This window comes from Cervus canadensis, chromosome 21 (assembly GCF_019320065.1).
Source record: "Cervus canadensis isolate Bull #8, Minnesota chromosome 21, ASM1932006v1, whole genome shotgun sequence".
Taxonomy (NCBI): Eukaryota; Metazoa; Chordata; class Mammalia; order Artiodactyla; family Cervidae; genus Cervus; species Cervus canadensis.
The window spans coordinates 4,168,710-4,185,082 of NC_057406.1; the positions used below are offsets into that span (position 1 = coordinate 4,168,710).

General features: G+C 35.6%; 1 protein-coding gene across 2 annotated transcripts in view; it reads left to right on the forward strand.

The window, feature by feature from the left end:
• Nucleotides 1-16,373, forward strand: part of SMC1B (structural maintenance of chromosomes 1B) — a 73,055-nt gene that overhangs the window by 31,149 nt on the left and 25,533 nt on the right. Inside the window, exons 12-15 of one of the 2 annotated variants that reach the window (XM_043440724.1) lie at nucleotides 318-464; nucleotides 10,393-10,530; nucleotides 10,831-10,947; nucleotides 12,832-12,938. In XM_043440724.1, the coding sequence (XP_043296659.1) occupies nucleotides 318-464; nucleotides 10,393-10,530; nucleotides 10,831-10,947; nucleotides 12,832-12,938 (509 nt within the window). Of the gene's footprint in view, nucleotides 1-317; nucleotides 465-10,392; nucleotides 10,531-10,830; nucleotides 10,948-12,831; nucleotides 12,939-13,562; nucleotides 13,604-16,373 lie in introns of those variants that run through there. The other variant, XM_043440723.1, reaches the window with a different exon arrangement.

Consider the following 16,373-nt stretch of genomic DNA (forward strand, 5'->3'; position numbering starts at 1 on the left):
CCAACTAATAAAAAAAATAAGAAAAATAAATAATAAATAAATACAAATACTCTTGGTTTTTTTCTTCTCAATACTGAATATGCTTGAAACTAGCATAATTTTATTTTGAACTTTTTATATTGCTGTTCATTTGTGCCTGAAATACAAAACAGAGTTTGTTGGCTGGTGTCCCTCATAAGCTGGTTGTCTTATTAATAGAGTTCAGTAAATAGTTTTTCATAACTACATATTCTTAGCTGTATAAGTTGTTGTGTTATATTCTGTTTTTATCTTTTTCATGTGCCTTTCTCCAAGGTAAAATATTTTTAATTTTACAGACAGTAGCTCTTGATGGAACATTATTTTTAAAATCTGGAGTGATCTCTGGAGGGTCAAGTGACTTAAAATCCAAGGCTAGATGCTGGGATGAGAAAGAGTTAAAGAATTTAAGAGACAGGAGGACCCAACTAATCCAAGAATTAAAGGTAAATCCATGTTGTAAAAATTGTAAAATACTAAGTAGAGTAATTGTGTTTTTAAGCTAATTTCTTAGGTAATGAAAGTACCATGCCTTTAGTTTAAAGAAGTCAAATTATGCAGAATGGAGTAAAGTAAAAAGTAAAAACCTTTCCCTTGCCCATCCTTACATCTCAGTGGTATTTGTTACACATAGTTTGATGCATATACTCCAAAAATTTTCTCTGTATATGCAAGTCTATGTGTTATTTTCCTGATTTGTTTTATAATAGACTTTTGCTATTGATTGTGTTTGCAACAAACTTTTTACTTAGTATCACAACATGGACAATGTTTTCATTTAGCATATAGAGAGCTACTTTGTTTTTTAATGAGTCCTTCCTGCTATTTTACTATATAGATTTTAACCAGTGTCACTTTGGTTTTTGTTATTACAAATGAGGCAGCATTCAACTTCCTTTGGAAAGAGAAAGTAACGCAGTGCCTGAGAGTATAAATCCTATGGCCACACTGTTTGAGTTTGAATCCTGACTTGCCCACAGCAGTATGACCTTGGGCAAGTTCCCTATCCCCTTCCTACCTTGAAGCTTTTAAGAGTTACTTTAAAGATTAAATCAGCTATTCGAGATAAAATGCTTAATGCTTGACAAAAATATAAGTACTATATAAATATTTGTTGTTAGTATACCTTTACTTACATCTCTAAGATGATTTCCTACATGTGGGATTTCTGGGTCTGAGGATGTGTGTATTTAAAAAGTTGATAGATGGTGCTAAATTCCCATTGAAAGAAAACCTGTAGTAGAGTGTATATGTCCCTAGATTGCAACACTAGATACTAGCAAATATTTTAATTTTTGCCAATCTGGTAAAGAAAAAAATGTAATCTAATTGTTTGAATATGCATTTCTTATAACTGAAGTTGAGCATTTACTCATATTTATTATTTATTTACTCTTGTATTAATCTTTCTTCTGTGAACTTATTATTAGGCTATTTGTCTTATTAGCTACTTTAAGAATTATTTGTATAATAAGCAAATTGCTTCTTAGCAAGTATGTTGTAAATATACTTTATATTCAGCTTTTTTTGTTGGCTATATTATAATGTATATACAATAACAGTCACCAATTTTAAGTGTACGGTTTGGTAAGTTTTAACAAGTGTATGTATTTACCACCAAAATCCTGGTATATAACATTTCCATAACCCCCCCCACACACACACACAATTCCTTTGGGCTCCTTTGTAGCATTCCCTTCCCCTGGACTCCGTAGGACCTCTGGACCTGGCAGCTCAGTCTGCTTTCTATTACTGTACCTTTTTCTCACTTAGTGTTTCATATAAATGGAATAATCATACAGTAGTAGTCTTCTGTTTTATGCTTTCTTCATTTAACCTAATGCTTTTGAAATTCAGGTTGTGTGTATCACAAGTTTATTTTTACTCTTCAGTATCTGTTTGACATTTAACTTTGTTTTGTCACACACGTACTTTTAATCTTTATGTAACCAAATTTGTTAATCTTTTATAACTTCTGGATTTCAATGTCATGCCCAGGAAGACATTATTCTTTCTGAAAATGACAAAAGAAATTCAGTAATGCTTCCACCCAAAGTATCATTTATTTGAATATTATAATCCCACACACAAATTTACTTGAAATGTAAACTTTAACAGATACTAAATCAGGATAATGCTTTTAGATTATTTATTTATTTTTCCTATTTAGCTTTCTTCTTTTGTTTATACAAATGATCAATTTTTGATTCAAGGTGTTCTGGCAAAGTTACTCAGCTAATTTTAATCTTTTTCTATAAATATGAGACCACAAACTATGCTTTGATCTAAGGTATACAAAAATTCAACTTTTAAAGACTTTACAAATTTAGGCCTAGGTACAGGGGGAGTTTAAGGAAGGTGGCAGCTTGAATGAATCTGGTTTCCTATCCGTGTTTATACTAGGTTCCCACCTGTGTGTCTCTCACCTGACCCTAGTGGAGAGATGGGTGTGAATTAGATCTTGGGTTCTGGGAAAGGCCACCAGGAAAAACTGAGGTAGGGCTTCTCTTTTGATCTTTGAAGGGAGCTGGGAGAAGAATCGGGGCATAGGGGAGTCCTGAAAGAAAAGAGAGAAAGCTCAGTCGTGTCCGACTCTTTGTGATCCCATGGACTGTAGCCTACCAGGCTTCTCCGTCCGTGGAATTTTCTAGGCAAGAATACTGGAGTGGGTTGCCATTTCCTTCTCCAGGGGATCTTCCTGACCCAGGGATCGAACCCGGGTCTCCTGTATTTCAGGCAGACGCTTTACCATCTAAGCCACCAGGGAAGCCAGGGGAGTCCTGGAGGAAGGTTAAATATTTGTCCCATGTGAATATGCTTAGTCTTAACCCCCATGAAGCTAAATATTAGTAGGTTATGGCCCCCCCATTGCTGAGTTTGTGAGAGTCTAGGGAGACCAGAGACATTTTTTCCTCTATCTCTGAGTGGGACACTGGCAATTTTCTGTTGTATTTGCTTTCCTTTGGGTGTGGAGAATATCTGTGGTGCATCTGCTAGTAGGGGTGCTTTAATTAACCCAGGCCTGAACCTCAAATAGGCAAAAAAAATGCATAAATGCATTTAAGGTGTTCCAGGAGCCATCAACACTTGAACAAAAAAAATAGAAGCAGTAAAGAGATACGGAGTTTTCCCTGGTAGATCAGATGGTAATGAATCTGCCTGCAGTGTGGGAGGTCTGGGTTTGATCCCTGGGTAGGGAAGATCCCCTGGAGAAGGAAACGGCAACCCACTCACGTATTCTTGCCTGGAGAATCCCATGGACAGAGAAGCCTGGTGGCTATAGTCCATGGGGTCAAAAAGAGTTGGACATGACTGAGCAACTAACACACACAAGGAGATACAGTGTAATGTTGACCTCTCTGTAACCCCACACACAAGAAGACTTTCACGAGAAAAAAATACGTGTTTCTAAACTATAGAATGCAATAGATGGATTGCAGGATAGGATCACCATTGTTGAGATCCATATTAATAACCTGGAAGACAAGTGAAATAGTATCTCAGTGAGGGGGAAAAATTGCAAAGATAAGAAAATAGTGAGAAAAATAGAAACTTAGGTAGACTCAGGAGTCTTGGTATGAGAATAATAAAATTTTCAGAAATTGGAAAAGGAGCACAGAGGAGAAGTAATTTAAAAAAAAAGAAAATGTGTCTTAAACTGAGGATCCACCTTAATTTACCACTTGAAAGGATATGCACGGTTCCATGTGGGATTAATGAGAAAAGGCACACATTAACACAGATGTAGTTGTAATTCCCTAAGTCATAGGTTTTAGAGGCAATGCTAAAACACGTCACCCCCGTTCAGAAAGATTCCTTATACATTAAAAAAATTAAGCTTGTATCAGACTGTAAAACTAGTCGAGACTAGAGTAAGAGCTATAGGCAGTCGAGGGAGAAGCACTGCATCCCAGGATATTTACGTTTCAGGAACCTGCAGATAAGCAGATTCAGAGACAACATCGTCCACATGCTCCACATGCAAACACACCAGAGAAAGTGCTCTCAGCAGCACATGCCTTAGAACAGACCTAATGGTAATGAATGAACAGTGCTAACCTAACTCAGCAAAACCTGGGAACTAGGGATGGAGAGAGGAATGAATATGTCCCAGAGATCTTACCTGTGAGGAGATGAAGAATATTCTGAAGATTGTATCTTGGTGGGTGGAGGGAGTTGGGTGGGACTAGAGTGTTTAAAAGTACACTAATAGCAACAATAATGCAAGAAAAGAATAAAGGATAACAAGTAAGATGGGGGAAATAAAACTTTTGCTTATTAATCATTATCGTAAACATGAGTAGATATAAGTTTCCCATTAAAAGACCAAGGTCGGGCTTCCCTGGTGGTCCAGTGTTTAAGAATCTGCCTGCTAACGCAGGGGACACGGATTTGACCCCTGGTCCAGGAATTCCAGTCCCACTTGCTGTGGAGCAGCTCAGCCAGTGCATCACCACTACTGAGCCCATGTGCTGCAACTACTAAAGCTTGTGCCCTGGGGCCTGTGCCCCGCAGCAAGAGAAAGCCACCTCAGTGAGAAGCCCGTGCCCCACAACTAGAGAAAGCCTGCACACAGCAACGAAGACCCAGTGTAGCCAAAATAAAGACGTAAATAAAAATGTATGTGTTAATAAAAGACCAAGATCATCATAGCTTAAAAGGCAAAACTCAGCTAAATGTCATTTGTAAGAAGTTGTCTTAAAATTGAGTGTTGAAAATTAACAGATGAGCACCTGGCAAATGCAAACAAAAAAGAACAGGAGTAACAATATCAGACAATGTGAACTTTAAGGTTAAAAATCTTCAACTACATAGTAAGCTTTAAATAAGTATTTATTGAGTAAATTGAATAGAGAAGGATATTATGTATTAAAAAATAAGATCTCCGTTTTAAACCTCTTTGCAGCACATAGTGCCTAAATATTTAAAACAAGACTAGTTAACAGGAATGAAATTATAATGAAGCATTTCACTTATGTATGTCTTTCAAAATTGGACACATCTAAGTAGACAAAAACAATAATTTAGAGGAATTGGTAATTCAATCAGTAAGGTTAAATCCAGATTCTATTTCTAACACTTACTGGCAGTGTGGCTCTGAGTAAGTTACTTAAATGCTTTAATGCTTTAATTTTCTCATCAATAATAATGGATATAGTAATAGTACTGTTTCATAGCATTGTTAAGAGGATTAAATAGGTTAATGTAAACTTTACAAAACACGTGCTCAATAAATTTGAGATATTATTTAAATTATCTGTGAAACACTAAAAACTGATCATATGCTTGTCCACAATGGAAACCTCAGTAGTTTTTTAGAGATTTTTATAGATCATCTTGATCATAATTTAATGAAATAGAAATAGTGACCAAAATTTTTTTTGTCTACATAGAAATTAAGAAATGTACCTGTCAGTAGTTTGGGAATCAAACAAGTAATCAAGAAGAAAATTGCAAAATGTCTCAAAAATGGTGAACACAAAAGTCTTTGAGATACAGTAAAGCTATATCAAGAGGAAAATATGTTATTAAAGAATAAAAATGAAATATAAGGGAATTTATTACTTTAAGAAATTGGAGCCACAAAATAAACAACCAGAACAATAACAAAAATTTTTAAAGCTACAGTTAAATAGAAAACTTCAAGTAGAAAAGGGTAAATGAATCTAAAAACTGGTTGTTTTGAAAGTCTCATAAAATAGATAAACGCTGCAACTCTAATGAAGGGAAGAAAAGTTAGAAGTAATCATATACAGATTAGGAATGAGAAAATTAGAATAATTTTAAGAGAATCTTATAAGCAAATAATTATATAGTTAAAAAATTGAAAATCTTTATGGATGATGTTCAGAAAAATATAAATTGCCAAGATTAATCAAGAAAAAAGTGGAACATTTGAAAAATTAGACAGTGGCAGGGATTGGTGTAGTTGGCTGGCCTAATACCTATCCACAGCCTTTCCTTCCTTGCTTACATCTATTATAGAATCATAAAACTAAATTTGATTTCTTAAGTTTTCTTGTAGCTAGTAGAGGTCGTGTGACAGTTTTGGCAGTATAAATGGGAATGTTCATATTGTCTTTTGCATTTTTCCCTTCCTGACTGGAATGCAGTCAAGAGGGCTAGAGGTGCAGCAGCAGTTTTATATCAAGAGAGCAAGCTTGAGTATAAAAGCCATTGTATTAAGAAGCCAACATTGTTTGTTAAAAGCCCAATACGGGCTTCCCTGTGGTAAAGAATCTGCCTGCAGTGTGGGAGCCGTGAGTTTGATCCTGGGTCTGGAAGATCCCCTAGAGAAGGAAATGGCAACTCATTCCAGTATTCTTGCCTGAGAAATCGGATGGACAGAGGAGCTTGGTGGGCTTACAGTCCATGAGGTTGCAAGAGTTGGACATGACTCAGCAATTAAACCACCACCCACCATACCCCAATACAAAATGAAAAGTGTGAAAAAAAAAAAAGCTGAAAGTTAGATACCATTGTTGAGGAACCACATCATTGTAGACTGCTTTTGTGTGAGAAAAATAAAGCCATGTTTTTTCAAGCCACTGTTAGTTGAATGATCTCCCATTGAAAAGAGACTCCAGGAATGTAAAATAATGTGGCAGCTATGGAAAACTGTGGCAACTCACAAGAAATTAAAAATAGAATTATCAAATGATCCAGCAGTTCTCCATCTGAGTATATACCCCAAGGAATTGAAAGCAGGATCTGGATAATACTAGTTAATAGTATTAGATAATAACAGTATTATTCATAATGTAGTAGCCATGTTCATAACACATTATTCACAATAGCCAAAAAGTAGAAGCAACCCAAGTGTTCAATAGATGAACAGATGAACAGAACATGGCCTATACATATAATAGAATATTATTCAGCCTTTGAAAGGGGGAAAACTAACACATGCTGCCTAAATGGGTGAGTTTTCAAGATGTTCTGCTACGTGAAATAGAACATGAAGGTGAAAGTCGCTCAGTCATGTCCGACTCTGCGACTCTATGGACTATACAGTTCATGGAATTCTCCAGGCCAGAATACTGGAGTGAGTAGCCTTTCCCTTCTTCAGGGGATCTTCCCAACCCAGGGATTGAACCCAGGTCTCCTGCATTGCAGGTGAATTCTTTACTTAGCTGAGCCACAAGGGAAGCCCAAGAATACTGGAGTACGTAGCCTGTTCCTTCTCCAGTGGATCTTCCTAACCCAGCAATCAAACTAGGTTCTCCTGCATTGCAGGCAGATTCTTTACCAGCTGAGCTACCAGAGAAGCACATGAAATAAGTAAGTTACAAAAAGACAAATATTGTATGATACTACTACTTGTATGAGGTCCCTAGAGTAGTCAAATTCATAGAGGCAGAAAAGTAGAGGACGGCTGCCAGGGCCTGGGGAATAGAATGGAAGCTTGTTTCATGGGTATAGGTTCAGTTTTATAAGATAAAAAGAGTTCTGGAAGTTGGTTGCACAACAATGTGAATGTACTTAAAGACTGTTGAACTGTACACTTTAAAATGACAAAGATGATTAATTGTATATATATTTTGCCACAATTAAAAAAGATTAGGAACAGATGGGTTTACAGCTGAGTTCTAATATAATTCTCATGTTATGTAAGCCATTCTAGATCATAGAAGAAGATGGAAACATCTCAGTTTATTTAATATAGGTAGTATATCTTTAATATCAAATATTATAAAGATAGCCACAAAAATAAAACTAAAGACAGACTTCCCTTGTAGCATAATGTGTAATTTCTAATTTAAATATCACTATTGAGAATTTAGCAATGTCATGAAAGAAAAATATATCTGTTGAATAGAATTTGTTCTAAGAATACATGGGTGTTTCAATGTCGCCATCAGTCAATATAATCAATTATATTTACAAATTAAAGGCAAGAGAAAAGTCATGTGATCCTAATTAGAAAGATTTTATAAAGGTCAGCAGCTGGTCCTAATTAAAGTTCTAAGTAAAAGAGTAATTTGTGGAAATTTACTTTAAAAAAGTAAATATCTCTTGCCCAAAACAACAGAAATAATTGATTAAATGGTGAAACATAAAAATTATTTTAGTTAAAATCAGGAAGTAAACAGATATCTGCTATCACTGTTATTATTTAACATGGTCTTGGAAATTATATTAATTATATTTAGGCACAAAATGAAATAATTTATATAAATTTTTGAGAAGGAGAAAAACTAACCTTTTGTTGATAAGATTGTAGTTTAAAACCTTACTAGATTTAATAAAGTAATGAGAGGGCTACATAAAGAAACAAAACTCTGAAGTTTTTCTCTATACCGTAAAAAAGCATCTAAAATGGGGAAAATATTCTACTCACAATAGAAATAAATATAAGTATAAAGACATGTAACTATTAGAAAACTAAATCTTACTGAAGGACAAGACAACGGAAAGAAAAGACATACTATTTTCTTGGGTTAGAAGTTCTCCAATTAATATAATTTGAATGCAAGTTCAAGTAAAATATTAGCAAGGATTTTTTATTTGATAAAGTGATTCTCTAATCCTTACAAATGAAGAATTTCCTGAGACTAGTCAAAAAATATGTAACAAAAGAGTGCAGTAGAACTTATATTGGAAGTTCTAATGGACAGGTTAATTGAGAAACAATAGGAACTTCAGAAATAGGGCCCAGTTATATTTGACAGTTTAACATACAACTGGGATGGTATTTTGGGCTTCCCTGGTGGCTCAGACAGTAGAGAGTCCGCCTGCAATGCGGGAGACCTCAGTTCCATCCCTGGGTTAGGGGCGATCCCCTGGAGGAGGGCGTGGCATCCTGCTCCAGTGTTCTTGCCTGGACAGTCCCCATGGACAGAGGAGCCTGGTGGGCTGCAGTCCACGGGGTCACAGAGTGGGACACGACAGAGTGACAAAGCACAGCGCAAAATGAAATTTTAGTTTGGCGAGAAAAGAAGAGATTATTTAGTAAATGGTATTGGGCTTCCCTTGTGGCTCAGCTGGTAAAGAATCCGCCTGCAATGTGGGAGACCTGGGTTTGATCCCTGAGTTGGGAAGATCCTCTGGAGACGGGAAAGGCTTCCCACTCCAGGATTCTGGCCTGGAGAATTCCATAGACTGTATAGTCCATGGGGTTGCAAAGAGTCAGAAACAAGTGAGCGACTTTCACTTTCATTGGCATATCTAGGGGAAGTTAATTTTGTGCTCCATATTGTGACATATAAAAATAAATTATGGATAGATTGAAAACTTAAAAGTAGTACTTTAAATGAGGATAAAAGCCATTGTATAATTTTTTTTTAACTTTTAAATGAAGACTGTTGGTTCTGTACTATCAAAGAGTTCTATAAATTGATTTGAAAAAGCCATGATAGAAACATCTAGGCAAAGGAGGGGTTTAGGCAGTCCATAGAAGAAATGGCTAGTAAACCCGAAAAAATTCTCAATATAGAATATAGTACTCAGGGTTACATCATGTGTATCAATAAGAGTTGGGAAAAATATATATGCTAGTAGACTTATAAAGAAACACATACTCACTCATACATCATTTATAGGAATATGAATGGTTAAAGCTTTGGAAGAGCAGTTAGTACCAGCTAGTATAATAAGAACATGAACACCTTTGACCCATTGATCTCACTCTGGGGAATCTATTGCATGGAAATAAAAACAGCAGTGTTTAAGGGTACACACAGAAGTGTATTACTGCAGTGCTGCTTGTGGTGGCAAAAACCTGGAAACAAAATGAATGCCCATCATTAAGAGTGAAATAATTTTGTTACAATCACACTGGAATAATATACAACCATTAAAAGAATGAATTTAAAGCTTTATCAGTTGACTTTTGTGAGTAACTGAATGAGTAAATCAGGAGGTAGAAAAGTATGTTGAATGTGATTCTGAAATTGCAAAACAAGACTGACAAAAACATATAGGTGAGTATGTATACACATGTTTTCATATACAGACTTGAAGTAAAAATATAGAAGAACATATATGAGGGAGTTTATTTGGTTGAGCAATAGGATAGGTGAAGAGAGAAGGAAATGGATGAGGCAAGCCAAGGACGCACTAAAGAAAGGCAACAAAGATCGCATGGTCTCATTTACACCATTTATGTGCCTTGGATAGAACGCGCAGTCCCCATTCTTCATTTTCATGCCTTTTTCCTGTGAGGATGTGAGTTTTCTGAGGAGGCTGTATGGCATCTTGGTTACTCCAGATGACTTATGCACTTAGTTGCCCAATCTTTTATCAGAAGAAGGGAAGGTAGAGTTGTGGATATGGTTACATGTAAAAAGCAGTGATTTATGATCTATGAAAGTACTGTGAAAAGTGAAAGTGTTGTCTATTATAAAATGTTATAATATCTCCCTTTCTTTTTAGGATTTAATGAAGATAGTGCGCAAGGAAGCAGATTTGAAACAAATACAGGCTCTAATACAAGGAACTACTACACGACTCAAATATGCACAAAGTGAACTAGAAATCCTTAAAAAGAAGCACCTTGCTGCTTTTCACCGGGTAATATAGATTTACATAAAATTTAATGGAAATTAGGACCAAGGTATAGAATTTCAGGAATTACATTTATAAAGCACCGTGTAATTTTTATACTTTCCCTTGTGATTGAGGCATATTATAGTCCTTTAAGTTACTTGATTTTTATGACTTTATTTTAATGTTGTTATCCAGTTGTACCTGAATTTACCTTATCTCACAGATTCTCTTTTTTATCTGAAAGATACCTGTCATGTTTTTGGCTTTACTATATAAAGCTAAAATAGCCATGTTAAAAAGACATTTTTTCTTTTTTATAATCAGGAACAATCTCAGCTACAAAGTGAACTACTAAATATTGAATCTCAATGTGCCATGTTGAGTGAAGGAATCAAAGAACGACAACAAAGAATTAAAGAATTTCAACGAAAGATAGATAAGGTTATGAGTGATATATTTATTACTAAATGGCATGTGGCTTGGTTCTAGACCAGATACCAAATTTAAGCCTTCTTCAGTATGTGTTAAAGCAAAGTTTGATAAATGCTAAGTTTTACTGGTTTGCCAAATTAATTTCCTTGTATTCCTTGTATTTTTTGAGACCCACTATTGCTCATCTCAAGAGACGATGACTACTAGTACATGGTTATTCTCTTCAGCTGTCCAACCTCTCCTTGTCCATTGTAAAATTTGCAGTCATTTTCTTTCTTTCACTGCCTAAGAAGGAAAGAACTTGGTCCCTTGTCTCATCTTTTAAGGTTGTGTATTCACTCAGTAATTTTGTCTTGAACATTTATTTATATGCCAGGCACAGCTGCTTGGCTCTGGGGTACTAAAGATATGATCATCTAACCTCTGCTTATAAAGTAACAGGAACTTTCTGGCTTAATTCATTCCACTGTTGCTTATCTTTAACCTTTAAAAAATTGTTTGCTACACCATCACTCAGTAACTTTCACCCATTGCCTCTAGTTCTGCCTTTTACCACATGATTTGAAACTACCCTGTGTTGCCCCTTATCTTTTCCAGGTTAAATACCGCTAATTACTTATTTATTTATATTTACTATGGATTTAAGGCCAGTTCTGGTAACCAGCCTTTGGGTACTCTGTTGTCAATGCCTAGAACAAAAAATAACATGAAAATACTGTCTGACCAGTATAGAGTACTCTGGAACTCTGCACACAGAAACATAATTTTCCATGACTTGGATTATCTCCTTATACAAATTTATAGATTACTGTTGCATTAGTCATATCACTTTCATATTTAATTTATGTTCAACTGAAGTCTGAAACTTTTACATGTCCTGTGTCTAAAACAGGTCTCTCTTATCCTATAATCGTGCATAAATGCTGGGCTTTAAAAATCTTTGCGATCCCATAGACTGTAGCCTGCCAGGCTCCTCTGTCCATGGAATTAATTCTTCAAACCAGAATACTGAAGTGGATAGCCATTCCCTTCCCCAGGGGATCTTCCCAACCCAGGGACTGAACCCAGGTCTTCTGCATTGCAGCAGATTCTTTGCCTTCTGAGTCACTAGGGAAACTTAAAATATTAATGTTAAATGTTACTTTGTTGAATTTGGCTTATTCTAGTTTTTCCAAATTTTCTGAGTGCTAATTCTATGCTTTAGTCCTCTTGGTTTTATATTATTTAAGAATCTATAGTATTACTCATAAAAAATATTTTCTCTATTTATGTAGAATATTATGTTTTGGTATGGCTAAAGTAAACATTCCAATTTTGTATTAAACACTTCGTAAAGCCAAAGCACTTAAAAGGCCACCGTGAACTTTCTTTCTTTTTTTTTTTAAGCTCTTTAATATTTTATTTTTTTAATTTATTTATTTTTCCATTTATTTTTATTATTTGGAGGCTAATTACTTTACAATATTTTAGTGGTTTTTGCCATACATTGACATGAATCAGCCATGGATTTACATGTGTTTCCCCATCCTGAACCCCCCTCCCACCTCCCTCCCCATCCCATCCCTCTGGGTCTTCCCAGTGCACCAGCCCTGAGCACTTGTCTCATGCATCCAACCTGGGCTGGTGATCTGTTTCACCCTTGATAGTATACTTGTTTCAATGCTGTTCTGTCAGAACACACCGTGAACTTTCTTATTTAGTTTTTAGAATAAGAACTTTGAAATTAGGTAAGTGTAGTTTATGGAATTAAAGAGAAAGCACCAACTTTACAGAGTAGTGAATAGTCTGTCCTAATCCAGAAAATCTTGGTGGGAAAAACATAGATTTAAGGATTGTCTATATATTTTTGTAAAATTGATTGTTAAACCATTTGGTTTTAAAATAATTTAAAAGGTTGAAGATGATATTTTTCAACACTTCTGTGAAGAAATCGGTGTAGAAAATATTCGTGAATTTGAGAACAAGCATATTAAACAGCAACAGGAAGCTGATCAAAAAAGGTATTTTTATTAAAAGATGTTGGTAAGCAATTATTTATATATAAATGTAACTTATTTCATAATTTAAAGGAATTATGCCTGAGGTAGTATTTATTTCAGTTCATCAAGAAATAGCTAATAAACATTGCAGTTTTTATAAAGAAGTCTAATTCTTTTATTCCACAATTTTTAAAGAGAAAAAGCACAAATATGCACAATAAGAGAATGGGGAAAAAATTACACACACAGTGGTTATTTAAATGTACTTCAGTTCAGTTCAGTTCAGTCGCTCAGTCATGTCTGACTCTTTGTGACCCCATGAATCGTAGCACGCCAGGCCTCCCTGTCCATCACCAACTCCTGGAGTTTATTCAAACTCATGTCCATCAAGTGGGTGATGCCATCCAGCCATCTCATCCTCTGTTGTCCCCTTCTCCTGAGGCTGTTTGTTTATAGAAAGGTTATACAATTTTATCTACATATATGGATATTTACAGAGAACTAAGTACATTTTTTCCATGTGAAGAGTTGACTGATTGGAAAAAATGTACTTAGTTCTCTGTAAATACCCATATATGTAGATAAAATTGTATGACCTTTCTATAAACAAGCAGCCTCAGGCCACTTGCCAGAAAGGAGGAGGATATTCCCTTCTATTTCTAGCTTGCTGAAATTTCTTTTATTAAGTGAGTGTTGAATTTTGTCAAACACTTTTTCTGCTATCTATTGGGATAATAATACTGTTGGAGTTTGGGGGGAGGTGGCTTACTAATATACTAAATTACAGTGATTGATTTTTAGAATGTTAAACCAACTTAGCATACCTAACATGAACCCCACTGGGTCATGTTGTATTATTCTTTTCAAATATTTTTGGATTGACTCATTAAACTTTTGGTACAGATTTTTGTATCTGTATTCATGAGAGTATTGGTCTATATTTTTCTTGCAAATATTCCTTTTTACATTTTTGTATCAGGAAATGTCAGACTCATAAAATGAGTCAGGAATTATTCTCTCCTCTGTTTTTTCATGGAGAGTTTTTGTAGAATTTTATTATTTTTTTCCTAAAAGTTTGGTAAATTTTGCAAGTGAAGCCATTTGGTGCTACCCACTTTTCTTTATGGGAATATTTTAAAATTACAAATTCAGTTTCCTTATTAGATATAAGGCCATTCAGGATATCTTTTTTTCTTGAGTGAGCTTTGGTAGCTTGTGTGTTGAAAATAACATTTGTGTATTTCATCTGAGTTATCAAATTTATTAATATAAAGTTATTAACATTTCCCCTTTCATCCTTTTCAGTTTTGTAGGATCTGTACTGATGGCCCTTTCATTCCTGATATTGCTAACTTGTCTTCTTTTCTTCTTGATGTCTAGCTAGAGTTGTATCAATTTTATGGTCCTTTCTAAGACCAGCTGTTGGCTTCATTGATTTTTCTCTATGGTTTATCTGTTTCTATGTAGTTGACTTCTGTTCTTAACTTCTTTATTTCCTTGATGCTACTTATTTTGGGTTTAATTTACTTATCTTTTTCTTACTTTTTAAGATAGAAGCTTGCTTTATGTATTTTACGCTTTTCTTCATTTATAATATAAGCATTTAAGCTGTTTATTTTCCTTTAAGCACCGCTTAAAGGAGCACCTCTATCCCACTGCTTCTGGTATGTTTTTTTTTCATTTTCATTCCATTTAAAGTATCTGTTAATATTCTTTGTGGTTTTGTTCTGTGATCTATGGGGTGTTTAGAAGTATTGTTAATTTAACAGAAATTGTTGTGATGGGGGAGGATTTAGATATGTTTCTGTTACTGATTTTTATTGTGATAAGGAATATATTTTGCATTATTTAAATCCTTTTAAGTTGATTGATGCTGTTTGATAGCATGGCATGTATTATATCTTAATATTCTGTGTGCTCTTGAAATGAATGTGCTTTGTTCTATTGGGTAGAGTATTTTCTGAGTAGCTTTTAAGTCAAGTTGATTGGTGTCTTTTGTGTACTTATTAACTCTTTGTCTAATTGGTCTAGTGTTCCCTAAGAGAGGAGTTTTGAAATTTCCAAGTACTTTTGGATCTGTCATTCTCTTCTTCCAGTTTTCTCAGTTTATATTTCATGATTTTTAAAGTTTTGTGATTAGGTGCATTCATATTTGGGATCATTATGTGTTTTTGAGGAATTAATCCCTGCTTCAGAAAGAAGTCGCTCAGTCATTTCTGACTCTGTGTGACCCTGTGGACTGTAGCATACAAGGCTCCTTCATCCATGGGATTCTCCAGGCAAGAATACTGGAGTGGGTTGCCATTTCCTTCCCAGGGGATCTTCCCGACCCAGGGATTGAACCTGGGTCTCCCGCATAGCAGGCAGAGGCTTTACCCTCTGAGCCACCAGGAAAGCGGAAAGAATGAAGAGGCTGGGCCAAAGTGAAATCAGCACTCAGCGTGGATGTATCTGGTGGTAAAAGTAAAGTCCAGTGCTCTAAAGAACAGTATTGCATAGGAACGTGAAGTGTTAGGTCAGTGAATCAAGGTAAATTGGATGTGGTCAAGCAGGAGATGGCAAGAGTGAACACTGACATTTTAGGAATCAGTGAACTAAAATGAACAATAAAAGGTGAATTTAATTCAGATGACCATCTACTACTATGGGCAAGAATCCCTTAGAAGAAATGGAGTAGCCCTCATAGTCAACAAAAGAGCCCAAAATGCAGTACTTGGGGCAATCTCAAAAGCAACAGAATGATCTCAGTCATTTCCAAAGCAAACCATTCAACATCACAGTAATCCAAGTCTATGCCCCGAACAGTAATGCCAAAGAAGCTGAAGTTGACTGCTTCTGTGAAGACCTACAAGACTTTCTAGAACTAACAACAGAAAAAGGTGTCCTTTTCATCTTAGGGGATTGGAATGCAAAAGAAGGAAGTCAGGAGATACCTGGAGTAACAGGTAAGTTTGGCCTTGGAGTACAAAATGAAGCAGGACAAAGGCTGATGGAGTTTTGTCAAGAGAACACACTGGTCACAGCAAACACCCTCTTGCAACAACACGAGATGGCTACACATGGACATCACCAGATAGTCAATGCTGAAATCAGATTGATTATATTTTTTGCAACCGAAGGTGGAGAAGCTCTATACAGTTAGCAAAAACAACCTGGAGTTGACTGCGGCTCAGATTGTGAGCTCCTTATTGCAAAATTCAGGCTCAAATTGAGAAAGTAGGGAAAACCACTAGGCCATTCAGGTATGACCTAAATCAAATCCCTCATGATTGTATAGTGCAGGTGACAAATGGATTCAAGAGATTAGATCTGATGAGTGCCTGAAGAACTATGGATGGAAATTCATAACACTGTAAAATAGGAGGCAGTGACCAATACCATCCAAAAGAAAAAGAAATGCAAGAAGTCAAGGTGGTTGTCTCGGAAGGCTTTACAAATAGCTGAGAAAAGAAGAGG